General features: G+C 39.6%; 1 protein-coding gene across 1 annotated transcript in view; it reads right to left on the bottom strand.

Annotated features, from left to right (window-relative positions):
* Nucleotides 1–14,776, bottom strand: part of POU6F2 (POU class 6 homeobox 2) — a 352,462-nt gene that overhangs the window by 62,586 nt on the left and 275,100 nt on the right. Inside the window, exon 6 of the mRNA XM_045006755.1 lies at nt 1,746–1,895. Coding sequence (XP_044862690.1) covers nt 1,746–1,895 — 150 coding nt within the window. The remainder of the gene's footprint in view (nt 1–1,745; nt 1,896–14,776) is intronic.

The following is a 14,776-nucleotide window of genomic DNA, read 5'->3' on the forward strand; positions in this document are numbered from 1 at the left end:
TTTCTGGAGCACACATATAAAGAAGCAGGCCTTCTAGATGGAGGTGATCTGACTATGAATTATAGGTATTATAACCAACTTTTCTTCCATACCAATACCCCATGCCTCCAGAAATCTTAATAGGCTTTTGAGAGCCTCCATTTAAAGCTGGCTGCATAAAATGATCCTTTGATGAAAAGGGATTGAAACAAGGGTTAAAGTAGACATTGAAAGGTTATTGTAGAGGGCACATTGTTCATACAATCCTCCTTTAATATGTGTGGTGTGCACCTGCGATAAGATGATTCATTAGATAAGGCCTCACTTTGACAAGCTCCATCGTTCAACCCTCGGGGTAGTGATGGAACAATTCTGCACCCACCCAGTAAATATAACAAGGTCAGCATTTTTTCTGGGACTTAGATGGGGAGACTGAAGCTCAGGATGCATCTTTGTTTATGTTTTATGTAAAAAAATCCCCATAAAGTTTGAGGATGCCGTTTTTGTTTTGTATTGTTTTACTGTCAGAAAAAAATGTAACCTTTGTCTCCAGTAAAAAAAACTCAGTGACGTAAAATTATGAGGAAGAAAGGAGAACTTACAATTTATGCTTTTTTGAATTATAAGTCAAGCACTGCAGAATGAAACTTTATAATCACTGATATGCAGGGCTGTACCAGTCCATCAAACATCTACTGAAGTGTCTGGCATCAGCTTGAATTTTTCATTTTAGTAGTATCTCTTCTAATAACAGGTTTGTTTTTTGGTATAGAGTACCAAATTAGCAGTGGTAATCTTAAACTATATTATAATGATTCTATTCTAATACTATTTGCTGTGAAACAAATAGTCACATTACTTTTGTTACTGACAGATGAGAGGATAAAGCCAGTCAATGATCATGATTCAGGAAGGTACTTAAGAACATGAAGTCTATGGGATCACTCATGTGCTTAAAGTTAGGTGCATACCTTTCTGAACTGGGGCCATATTGCAGGACCAGAATGATATCAGCTTCAGTTAAGACAAATAAGCAACTCTGTAAATAAGCATGATATGATGAAACTTCCCTTTTAGATAGCTCAAAAATGTACAAATTATTGCGTTTAAAACACAGTATTAAAAGGCTTTAAAAAGACAACAGAGCCTCTTGAATTTGCACTAATGACTGGCAGATCCATTACAGGTTGCTAAATTTTGTGATTTAATAAACAATGAGCAAATAATCATACTAAATCAAAGATACTGTATTACGAAATATGCTTTGTTAATTTATTTTGACTAGTGTGGTATATCTTTTATGAACATTTTATTACATACTAATAAACGGTATAGTTTATAAAAATAATGCAATCTTAGTACTATAAGACCTCAGTGTAGATTTCTGTTATTAAATCTGTGCTTAGAAGTGGGGAGCGACTGCTGTTTTTTTGGTGAGAATTATCAGGTTCTTGAATTAGCAAAGTGAGATTCAGCAACAATCTGCACACTTAAAATACCACATTGTTACATTCTTGTAATCTCTTCCCAAGATTGTATTAGAAAAGCAAAAGCTAAACCGTTTTCAGCTTAAAAAACAAATTCCCCATCCTAACACCACCCCACCCCCAGTCCTAAACATTTCTATTCCTTACCTTTCCTGGTAAACATTATTTATTTATCCTCAATATGTGCACTTACAAATTGCTGTCATGCAAAAGAAATTCATTTTTATTCAAAGATCAATCTGCCATAAGAATTCACCGTTTTCTCCATCTTCAACTCACCTGTCCTTGTGCATTAGTGACTAGTTGACCTGTGACCCCCTGAAGACTGGAGAGTGCATTGCCAAAGGCCTGTGAGCTTGCTATTGAGCCCATGGCTGCTGCTGCTGCTGCAGCCGCTGCTGCTTGACTTGCCAGCGGATTATTAACCAGCTGAAAAAAAAAAGAAAAGATCACGGTAAAACCACTGATGAGCAAGGAAGCACACAAAACACAGCGCTAAATGAATATATAAATGCTACAGTACTAACATAGGGGAATACTCCAGTTTATCCCTAGAGCTTAAGCACTTCTTCAGAGAGGTTTTTATTTCTGATGCACTGGTCCCTTTGACAATGAATGTATCTAAGAATCCCAGAGGAAATTCCATTGTCCCGAAGAAAACAATTGTCTTATTGTTCGGAGTTATACTTGTATTTCCTTCTTAGGTGCATAATCTAGGTACCCAAATCTTGCATCTATGTGAAGTCAATGAAAGTTCAGTCTTCGACTTTAAAGGGAATGGGATCAGACCTTAAGTTTTGCCATTAAGATTAGAAATAAATCTTCTTGCTTAGTGTTACTTCAGCTCAACTACTGAACCCAAATATGAGAAAAACCCACTGCTTCTACCGGTTTATACATTCAAGGAATATATGTCAACACAAACACAAATCACAGTCTGGAACTTGACCCTATGATTAAGTTAAATGGATGTCAACTGAAAATGAATAACCATCTCCACAGCTTTCTATTTGCAAAACCAGGGAAAATGTATTGATATAGTTATTTGTTTTTGTCTGTGAATAATTAATTCCAGGGTTCACATACAATTCTCCAGCTGTCGGCATATTTCACTTCTTCTGCCATAATGACATGCTCAATATACAACACAGCATGCATAAAACATTTTCACTGATGGACCAATTTTCAAATGGTCATCTCAACAGAATGTCCAAATCCCACATAAGGACACTCTAAGCAACACTTGGGTTTGTAAAAGAACAATTACATGTTTAAATACAGAGGAAAGTGTCTCACTGGGGATTCAGATGTCCTATGACTAGTACTAGTCATATAAACCAAGCCACAAGTGCTAGAGAATGTTTTGGTGATGAAGAATTGTTGGAGAAACAGACTGGTACAAGAGATTAGACCAGGGGTCGGCAACCTCTGGCACATGGCTCGCCAGGGTAAATACTCTGGCGGGCCGGGCCAGTTTGTTTACCTGCACGTTGGCAGGTTCGGCTGATTGTGGCTCCCACTGGCCGCGGTTTGCCGTCCCAGGCCAATGGGGGCGGCGGGAAGCCACAGCCAGAACATCCCTCAGCCCGTACCACTTCCCGCCGCCCCATTGGCCTGAGATGGCGAACCACGGCCAGTGGGAGCTGCGATCGGCCAAACCTGCTGATGCAGCAGGTAAACAAACTGGCCCGGGCCGCCAGGCCCACCTGGCGAGCCGCGTGCCAGAGGTTGCCGACCCCTGGATTAGATGGTATCTGTCAGAGACATGCTTTCTGGAATGGAATATCTCTGAACCAGATGAAAGGCTGGTTCAGGTGTGAGCCTAGAACTTGGGAGACCCACATTCAATTTCTTGCTCTGCCACAGACTCAAGCAAGTCACTCAGCTTCTCAGTGCTTCAATCCCCATCTGGAAAATGGGGACAATAGCACTTCCCTATCTCACAGGGGTATTGTGAAGATAAAGACATAAAAAAGTGTGGTACACTATGATGATGGGTGATCTACAAGAAGGGAAGGGGGGTTTACTCTGCACCAAGAGGGAAGATACCCAGATGGTATTAAATTCCTTCAGGCAAAGAGGGAAGAAACATAAAGGATTGGGTAGGCTGTACTGTACTGTGGGAAGGAGGTGAAGAAAATGATCTTGGAAAAGGTGGCAAAAAGAGGTCAGGGCACAGACCCATAGGTGCTGGAACTAGGGATGCTGGGGGTGCGGCAGCAGCCCATGGCTTGATGTGGTTTTCATTATATACAGAGTTTACAGTTTGGTTCAATGGCTTTCAGAACCTCCACTATACAAATTGTTCCAGCACCCCTGCATGGACCTGAGCCTCATTTGTTTGTTTAGAGCCCAAGACTGGAATCCCCTTCTCCTCCCCAATTCTGAAGAGACACCCAGTTACACAGCCCCCAAACTGTTCTAGTGGGTTAAAGAGAAAATGCCATAGATGAGAAAATGTATGATGATAAATCCTGTTTAGCCTTCATTCTGTTTTTATGTATATTTGAATAAGGTTTATTAAAAACAAAACAAAACAAAAACCCTTTGTAACAACAAGTACACGATCTATTCTGGTCCTAGATATGTGCCCCAAAAATATGTTCAGGAAGTAAAAGGGATATAGAATTGGGTTTTTTACCATCCCAACTGGAGTAAAAAACCAAATCTCTCAAACAGCTGGAATATTGCTGCTAGGAACACTGAGCTAAATTCCGCTGATGTATCACATGAGGCATTGATCCATTATGCGATGGGTTAAAAATATGTATAATGAAGTTTCTTATCAGCATTGAGGATATATCATTTCATTTTTTTAAAATAATTTCCATAGATCTGTGGGAGCAGAATATAGACAACTTGCCTACTTTAGTAAATTATATTTATTCACTTTTACATTTTCTCATCCTCATTTAAGAATGCAGAGATAGAAAAGCAGGTTATTTATTATGATTCATATGAGCATAGAGCCTAGGAGCTCCAGCCCTGACCAGGATCCCATTGTACAAAGCACTGTAGGAACACAGAAAGAAAAACTATCCCTGCCCCCCCAAAGAGTTTACAATCGAAGTATAAGACAAAAGACAATACATGGATACAGACGGCCCGATGGGGGAGTACAAGGCAACAAGAAGACAATATTGCTCAGGATGACAGGCAGTGGTCCTCAGCACACTAGAGGAGAGTTTTAAGGAGATATCTGAAGGTGGATAATAAGTTGATGTTGTTACAGAACATGATTACAGAAGCACATCCCATGTGAGAGGGGTAGCAAAGGAGAAAACACAGAGTTGCTTGTTTGAAAATTTAACAAGTGGGCGATGGAGGCTGGAATCATGGAGCTATTGGACGCAAGAGTCAAACTTCTGATACTGAATCAGAGAGAATACGTCAACTCTCGCCTCCAATCAGTCCGTGCAGGGACCACGACCCCTGTGGCAGAATACAGAAGACTGATTTGGAGCAGCTATACTTTGTAATAATCTGAGACATGTAATACAATAGAATAATGCGTCTGTTTCATTTAGCTTTACCCCTAAGGATCAATCCAAATCTTTGTGCCTGCCCTGTAGATAATGGTGGAGAAGTTGGATAAGTAAGTGGGGGGGACCATGATAAATGCTGATTCATCAAAACCAAGTTTTCATGGGAAGATTCCAGTGGAATCTTCACTGGGAAGGGGAATAGGTAGAGGTGTGTTTGTCTTTCCCAAAAAGTTGGCCTACTTGCCTGGGATGTGGGAGGTTCAAGTCCATGCTTCAAATTAGGCAGAGCAGGGATTTAAACTTGGGTGTCCCACATTCTCAAGGGAGTACTCTAATCACCAGGCTATTTTTTGGGGGGGGGGGGGGTTGGGGGGGAAGCCTTGGTCTTGTTTTTTGTGAAACATTTCAAAAGGTCTCTTGTTTTGTCTTGATGGGAATGGCAATAAATTCCAAAACTTCGCTTTGTTTCCACAGGATGGAAAATCTGCTTTCAGACCAGCTTTATAAGGTTCTACCAAATGTGAATATGAATATCCCAACCTGCCCCTAAATCAGATTTTAAAATAATAGATTTTCCTTTGAATATTTTCAGGAGCTGTTGCAAGCTGTTGATGGGAGATTCAAACTTTCACAAACTGATTCCTTCTAAACTTTGATGCAAATTGGGGATGGAGGACTCAAGTGTATCCTAATTATTTGGACAACAGGATAACATCTGACATATTATACCTTGCTCTAATTTTAAAATAATATCCATTAGCCTCTTCCAACTCCGGCTTGAGAGATTTCTGCTATTTCTGAATGCCGACGTTAGCACTTGGGAGCACTTATTGATAGAAATATATTATGAAAGATCCCATTAAAGGACTCTTCAGTATTAGTTTCAGTTTTTAAATAGTGATTTCACTTAGAATGCTGAGGCTCTTCAGAGCTGTCACTTCCAGTGCCTGAGCTTCTGCTTCCACTCAAAGCAGCAGCTGTAGCAGCAGGTCATGGAGAGCATACTTTAAAATGACAGGCCTAACTTCTCAAGAGTGCCCCAGTGCCTGTTAATGAAATTATCTTGAGTTCTTATGAGGAGGAGCCCTGTAGGATCTAAGTTGCTTCAATACATTTTCCCAATGTCCCAAATCTAACCTCTCAGAAAGAAAAGTCTATGGATCTGATTATGAGCTCTCTCTTACACTAGGGTAAATCAGGAGTTACTCCACTGAAGTCAATGGAACTACATTATTAAAAGAATGCTGTAAAATTAAGAGAGTAAACTGGTACTCTTCTGCAGTAACATTTTGTAGTGTTTGGAAATACTCATTAAAAAGTGCATTTTAAAAAATGCGTGCTGGTGTCGTTAGCACCAGCTTGTTACTCAACAGCAACACGTGCCTACTCCTTGTGGTAGCAACTTGTACATATTCCCTGTGATGGAGTATTTTTTCCAGTAATGTGGTGTCCGAATGAATTTATCAAGATAATCTGAACAAGTGTTTTTATTTACATTGAGCAAAATATCAGTTGTGATAGCATGTACACTCATTTGACTTTTCTTTTCACTCCAAAGTGTTCATCATAGTGTACGCTCATTCCACTGCACTGGTAAACAAAGGTGAAATTCTACTAAGTAAAGCAATGCCTCTTTAACAAATATTAAGAAGAATGCAAATGGTTTGATTAATGAAATGAAAAACCAAGACATTTCAGGACACTGAAGCATAGTATCAAAAACTAGGCCTGTCAACTTTATCGTATGATCACTTTATGTAATATCAATAGATGAGGAGAATAAGGATGTGTGGGTTTTTCAACTATTTGTAGAAAAGGGTGAAGGGTGAGGAGACTTCACTTGAATGCAGCATTGAAGGAGTGGGTATATTATACAGTAACAGCTTGAATGGTTATGCTACAAAAGCCTGCTTGTTTCCTAGGTGGGCGTTTTAAACTCTCACATTTCTGGTCACTATCTAAAACTGAAATTACTCTAAAAACTTCATAGTTTTAATAGTCAATGAAGTAACCTTGATCTGGCACATTCACATGCATCTGGCAATAAAATATCCAACCACTGAAAGGTATTTGTTTAAAATAATAAACAATCCATGCTTTATTAGATGGTACCCAACCAAATCCTGGATCTGAACATCCCCAGAGCTTGGGATGAGTTCAGAAATGACTTTCAGTAAGAACTTTGTGGCAGACTCCTATCTGTATGGTTAAGAAGTTTGAATGTGGAACTGAAATTTTTGGCTCAAGGCCATCACAAGTTTACTACAATGTCACCTGCTCTTGTAGCACTGCCATAACTGAAGGCCATTTGCATTTTATGCCAGGGCTCAGAAATTTTTTGTGACCTTGAGAGCACACTGAAAGACTCACCTATTTTCCCTTTTTTTTTCTAGGGGAAGCATGCAAGAAAAGGTGTGATTAAGGTTGACTGGGTTATGGAACAGATGAACGGGAAGAGTTTGTTTTAGGGTTGGCATGGCCTTTTTATGGAAGTTCTGCTGTGTCTTCATTATTGTTATTACCCACATCATCATCATTGCTTTACTAATCAGTATATCTTTAATAATAACTAACACATTTATAGTAACAATATAATTATTCATATACCTCAAATACCTTAAACAGGTAGGACACGATTTTTCAAACCTCTGAAGCCTAGGTAGAGGGGTGGCTTCAAAGCCTGAGCTCCAGTCCAAGCCACAACTTCAAAGCACTGTCTAGTCAGCTATTTTTAGAGCACTAGTGTGAGCCTTGCTAGCCCGTGTGTCAACCCAGGCTGGGAGGCTTGCTCATGCTTGCTCCAAAATGCTGTGTAGACATACTTTTGATGTTAGGCTCCTAAATAAAAGTGACCTGGTTCACAGAGGTACTGAGCAGCTGCCACTTCCTTTGAAATTGTGTGACTTCCATTGACTCTGCTCCCAAATATCTGACTAGAGCATAGATTTATATTTTTAATTTTTGTAATATACGTGGCACTAATACTTTGCAACCTGGCTCCCTGTAAAATCTAAAAATCTCTGATAGAATCTCATAAAGACACTATAGGTTGTCTCAGCTTAGCCCTTGTAAAGCACCTCAGTGTCACAGGGATAAGCTCCAGATAAATTCTTGTAGAAATAATAAATAAATAATAATAATTAATAATAATTAATAATAGCAACACTCAGCATTTATAGAGTTTTACAATCATAAATTTCAAACCTGGGTGCCAAAGCTTACTTCACTTTTTGGCTCCTAAACCAAAGTAGCCTCATTTTCAGAGGTGTTGTGTATATATAGATACATTGACCTCAAGAGAAAATTATTGATGAGCACAAAATGTAAATCTAATTAATTAAATACAATAAATTAAATGTACAAAAAGACACTCTAGTCTGACATTTGGGACCCCTGTACATTTTAAATCCTAGCAATGTCAGTTGAAGCTATTTTTGTTCTTTTTTTAAAATCCTTTCTTGGATTTTGTATAATGGGATAATTACAACATTTTATATTTCTAAATGAACAATGGTGTAGACTGTCTAATAAAAAGGTTGTCATACAATTTAAATTTGCACTACTCTTTGAAGATAAACTCTTGCTAGGTAAATGTTGGAAAGCAAACCTTTTTACCACCCAAATCTGAAAACAATCTGTCAACACTTGTTATTTTAAAAAATGTCTGAATAAAGATTTACATGATAGGCCTATAACTATACTATATATCTATACTGCTAAAGTCCATCAAGGGAAACATATACATTTTAAAATTGTTTGAATTTGTATTTTCAAGTTACTGTAGACGACAACAACAATTCTGTACAGGCAAAACAGACATTTAAACATATGCACATATCTATAAAATATTTATATGTAAATACACATTCAGATATATGCAATAGCCTAAATGGTAGAAATTGGGTATTGAAATCTGAAGGCACAGACTTACTAGGGACCTTTAAAATATCTGTTTTTCACAGATACTTAATCTGCTCATTATATACAATTATTGTGGCTGGGATATATGCTGTCCAAATCTACGCTGAATTGCCTATCAGGAATAAGTACTGATAGTAATATTGCTGATGTGACATGACTTGATTCAATGCAAAGCGACACGACCTGAGGTGCTGGAGAGAACACAGCTCTAATGTGCATCCTGGTATCACTTATGCAGCATGGACACTGGAGTATGCCTCAAAAATGACCAAACTATCTTTATAAACAAGGTGTAGAATGTCTAATGTGGTCAAATTGGAATCATAACCCCAAATCCACAACCTGAGTTTACGTTATAAAAAAAGCTGTGTATGTGATATCAACAGCAAAGCAGTTAAACAACAGGCACCATTCCCACAGCTCTGCCCCCTATTATAGATATGAATGATGAAGATGATAGTGTATGAACAGGGAAGTGAATGGACATCGTTCCAGCCACGTTGATCTTTGCTTCTTTAACATAGAAGAGAAAAGAGGAGAAGGGGAATTGGGAAGAGGAATACTATTTGAATCCAGTCCTGCCAGGGGAGCTGAGTCCTCAGCCCCTCTCAGGACCGACTATGCCTTATGTTTGACAAATAGAAAAGAACAAAACTAGAAAAGAAAGTAAATATATATCTTCAGGCAGCTACATGGATACTGGAAGAGTAAAAAAGGAGTTAGGAATAGTAGCTGACAGAATGCCTTAAAATGACAACATTGGGCACCTACCTCCAATAATGTAAGTTCCTGGATGTCTAAATTTACTTATTTGTTACAGGCCAATCCTTCATCGGGGTAAACTGGTGTGGTTCCATTTATGTTACTAGAGCTGCATTCTTTACCCCAATTAAGGATCTGGCCCTTTAAGGTTAACCACTTTCTTCAAAACCAAATTTCATCCTTACATGTGGCATAAGCTTACTGTAAACATAAGAAGTCTGACTCGCCCCTGACTTACTGGGGTTTTTACACCAGTGTAATTCCACTGACTACAACGGAATGACTGCTTAATTACACCAGTGTTAGTGAGAGCATTAGGACCAAGGTACGTACCACAATTCTATACTTTTCTGAAGTAGTTGACATACATAGTAGGAATATATGCTAAGGGAATCTCCTAAACTTTCTGAAGAGGGTAGAATCACTTGAATTCAATTTACTGCAGTTCCTTGATTCCTAAGCTGGCCTATTTTAGAATGATTTATCAAACTTCTGAAAGATTCTTTCTACTCAAGAAAAATGGTTACCATAGGGCTCCCTTGTTACCAAAAAAATGAATCCTCATCAAAAGGAAATTGCCATCTGTCCCCCTGGATAAGAGGCTGGCACTTGAGTCTCAGCAATCTGGCTGTAGCAAGGTGTCACACAAGAGACACAACAAATTAATTCCTTTAATCTAAATCATTTATTTGCCTTTAATTTAAATGTACAAATGGGATGTCTACATGTAAATTTGATGATTTGCAGGCACAAGTGATAATGTGCCAAAAACGATGTGGATGCAAATAGAGGCCACACTGAGAAAATGTCATCCTTTATGTCTAGATATCTGAGTAAATCTTTCTGAAATGTTTTGCCTTGTAATACAACTCATTATTTAAATACACACACGCTCTGCACTATTTCACTGAAGACTGGCTCACAAAGCAGAATATTATGGAGAATCCAGGATTCTTCACTCCTTTGCATGTGTGTGTGTGAGAGAGTGAGAGACAGAACTTCCATTTAATTTATATGGACATACCTGTATAAATGAAATCTACAAGAAAGTCAGACAATGCCCTGGTTTAAGATTATAAACTGGATGATGTGATGAGATCTTTGCTACGTTTTCCACTCTTGGAATATAACATTTATAATGTAATAATCTCACATAATGGATCTGCTACCACATAAGCCAATGGGAAAACTTCTGTTGACTTCAACAAGAGCAAGATCACACTCTAACACTAGAGCTGTGGGGAATCTGTCCCTTTTATCTGGCTTCAGCTCCAAATTCAGGTTCACCAAAATTCACATACTTATTTTTGCCAAACCTGGGACAAGATTCAAGCACACTAGGGATAAGTTTTGAGTGCCCGTAGGTCAATTGCCGGTAAAGATAGGGGCTAATCAAAAAGTTCTCATCTGATTTGAGATCCTTACTCCCTCAAAGCTGGAGTGTATTTTGGATCGGGCGCAGTTCCTTGTGGAATCTGCAACTCAGTCTCTCTAATTGAATAATTTCTCAGGTTACTCCTGGGGACATTCTGCACCAAAAATAAATAAATAAATAAATAATAAATAAAAAAATTCTGCACACAGTATTTTAAAATTCTGCAAAATTCTGCAAATCTTATTTGTCAAAGTAACACTATATAATCATGCCCGTTTCAATTATTCTGGTAATTTATCTCAAAATACCTTTCAGCAAGTATGTCTGTAACAATACAGATATATAAAAATTCCCCCAGGAGTAGAGAGTTAATGAAAGCCCTATGACAACCTAGTTCCTGTTTCTCTGGCCTCTTCCCCCACGCACTGTGCCAAGTCGGGGGGACAGACACCCACAACCCCTCCCCCCCAGAGCCCAGCCACAGTGCCCCCCAGCCAATACACCCCAAACCCCTCCTCCCCAGAACCCAGTGATGGGGCCCCCTGACCCAGCTACCTGCACCCTTTCCCCCCGCAAAGCACAGCCGCGGGGTCCCCTGGCCCAGATACCCATACCCTCTCCCCCCAATCCCAGCTGTAAGCCCCCGCCTTGCCCAGGCACCTGCCCCATCTCCCCCTCAGAGCCCAGGCACCTGCCCCCTCTCCCCCCAGAGCCCAGCTGTGCCCAGACACCCACCCTCTTCCACCCCAGACCCCCAGGATCCAGAGGAAGAAACAGCCTGATGCTCAGTCCCAGGCTTGCATGGAGTTCCCTATGCATCACCCGCTCCTTCCCTCAGGGTATGTGGGGAACTGCAGCTGCCAGGAACCCTCTAGCTCCCTCCTCCTCCCCACAGCAGTGTTTTTTATGTGCAAGCTGGGCTGTGCCGGGTCCAGTGGTCCCTAATGGTGGCCAGCAGCACTGCAGCCCATTTCTGTAGGGGGAAAGGAAATTCTGCATGCACAGTGCTAATTTCTGCAAAATTCTGCATTGCGCAGTGGCACAGAATTCCCCCAGGAGTATCAGGTGCTGAGCTGCTGCCCACAAGACATATCCACAGGAGCAAAATTAAACAAAAACTTTACCTTGTGTCAAAGACATTAAAAGGCCTATCTCCAAATACTGGTTTGGGGTGGAAAATGTGTAATGTGGTGGGAAACCAGTTGAAACTCAATTTCTGCTGAATTTTGCTTTGAATTTTTGGGTTCATTCAAATCTCAAAATTCAGAACAAAACTTGAGAGGCATAAACCCACACAAAACAAAACTGACAAAAGGGTTTGCCCGAAGCCCTGTGAATGAAAATCACAATCTGATTAAACACATATAAGAGCCAAGCTGCAGCTACCACAGAACATGTGACCTGCATGAAGGCAGGGAGAAAGGCGAGGATGCTGGGAATTCCTTCCCCAAGTAACATTCTGAGGCAGGATGCAGCCATCGTTTAGTTCAGCCAAGATGGTATAGAGAGGGGTGGGTAGATGACCTTTCTCTTCTCCAATACATTGGACAATGCCTGGGGAACATGTGCTCCTCGTTTTCCAACGATGGAGCAATGAAGGCCTATAAGCATGCTCTCCCCCAATATCAACAAAGGCATTACATGATTGCCTCTGCCGTATACAGGTATAACGCCTCCAGCCACTGCCTCTCAGATGCAGCAACATCTGGTTGCCTCCACCGCTAGAAGGTTTAGTTTGGCTCTAACTATAATACAGGGTGTTCACATATTGGAGAGTATATTAAGATGCCCTGAATAGAGACAGGATTAATTATAACACAGAAAATCCACAGCTTCTGCACACATACATGGGTGGATATGTTGCCCTCATCAACAGCAATCTTGGTACATAAAGGTACATGTAAAATGATACTGAGTGTATATCTATCATGACAATGACCTTCCCCACCACAGTTTTCTACAGAAGAAGAAATGCCGAAGGGTTAATGCTGTAATGGAGCCACGTACAATATGTTTCTGCAGAGAACCCTCCTTCTCAGTCACTTCCATCTGATCTGGTGTCAGCAAGCAACCGGCTACCAAAAAGAGATGTAAGTCCTGACACAAATGCAGCACTGTCAGAGCTCTATTAGGCATGCTGCACGGGGCTGGGGCTGGCTCAGTTTCATCCCTTAACAGTAAGGTAATTCCAGGTGGAGTTTTGTTAATGTTCTTTTGAGAGGTACACAGAACACAGTTTACCAGCTATTCTAATTCTATCAGTGTTCCTAGAAGCTTAATATTTTTTGCACAACCGTATCTATACCCCATATCTCCCCTAAGAGCTGCATTCTCTTTTTCATTCACTGTTTTATCCTTGGGCTTTTTCTCCATTTTATTTCTTTACTCTGATCTCCTTTCTCTCATCTACTTTCCTGCAGTCTTGGACCTGATGACAAATTAAGTTTGCCATCTAGGTGTTCAGTAAAGAACAGTAAAGAACAGTAAAATCTGTGTAAAATCTGTGTTCATAAGGGTGTGGTGTTGCCGTATTAATTCCTAATTCATTTCAAAGCTGTATATGTATACATTTTACATTTGCAAAATTAAAATGTCATCTAATGATTTGGTCACATGTACAGTATGAAATTTGACAATAGCAAATGGAAATACTGTTCAAGGTACATAGAGTAACTATTTGTTGCAATCTAAGACTTTGCTACAGTATTAACACTGTGCTACATGCACAACTTCATTGCAACAAAGCAGATAAAACTGAGATCCTCTCGCTCCAAAAGCACAGTCCCCTACCATTTGAGGTAAAGAACAACTGCTATTAGCAGTACAAAAATATGACATACAAGGATGAGTTATAGAAAATTCGCCATAAAATCCCTAGTCCAAGGATCTTACAATCTAAGGCCACTGTCCTGCAAAGCCTTATGCACATGATTAACTTTAAGAGTCTTTGCAGGATCATATCCTAAATATGAGGCTTGTTCTAGCATTATTTTCTGATTGTGGTTAGCTGACAGTCAAACAGACTGGATACATTTAAAATCTAATGATTTCATGCCAGAAGTAAATTATTTTTTGTGATCTTAAAGCAGTCACATGGGGTATAAGTCATGGCAAATTATTGGCCCTTGTCTCTCTCTGTCTTGTGCGATGTCAAACACAATGTCTGCACTTCAGAAATAATACGTAAGTTATTCTGTATTTGTTAATAATACGTAAGTTATTCTGTATTCTGTATTTCTGACAGCACAGATGGATGGCATTATAATTATCATTTATAATAATTTCAGCTGTGTGCACTACCAGAGAAGATCTACTCACAGACATTCACCCAACAAATTCTGCAACATGTGCAAAACTACCTACCATCTTTTTCTGCAGCAGCTCAGCTAACAACCTGAAAAGCTGTAACTTTTTCATTAAATCCCACATTATTGCCTTATTGTACATAGACTCTTGTTCTTCCATAAGGCACTGTCAGTAGATAGATAGATGAATTTCTTCATGTTCTAAGTATTTTCTACTTTTATCTATTGACCAGATTCACAAAATATTTATGGTCCCTTCAGGCACTCTTTGTGCATTACAAAACAAAGGATTTTTGTGCTAAAAATAATATAAGTTCCAAGCTTCTGAGGCCTGATTCTGATTTCCCTCACACTGGAGTAAATCTGGAGTAATTCCAATGAAGTCAGCAGAGTTACTCTAGCCTTAAACAGGTATAAATGGGATCAGAATCAGGTCCCTTGACTTCCTATACAGAGGTACAC

The sequence above is a fragment of the Mauremys mutica genome, chromosome 2 (assembly GCF_020497125.1).
Source record: "Mauremys mutica isolate MM-2020 ecotype Southern chromosome 2, ASM2049712v1, whole genome shotgun sequence".
NCBI classification, from domain to species: domain Eukaryota; kingdom Metazoa; phylum Chordata; order Testudines; family Geoemydidae; genus Mauremys; species Mauremys mutica.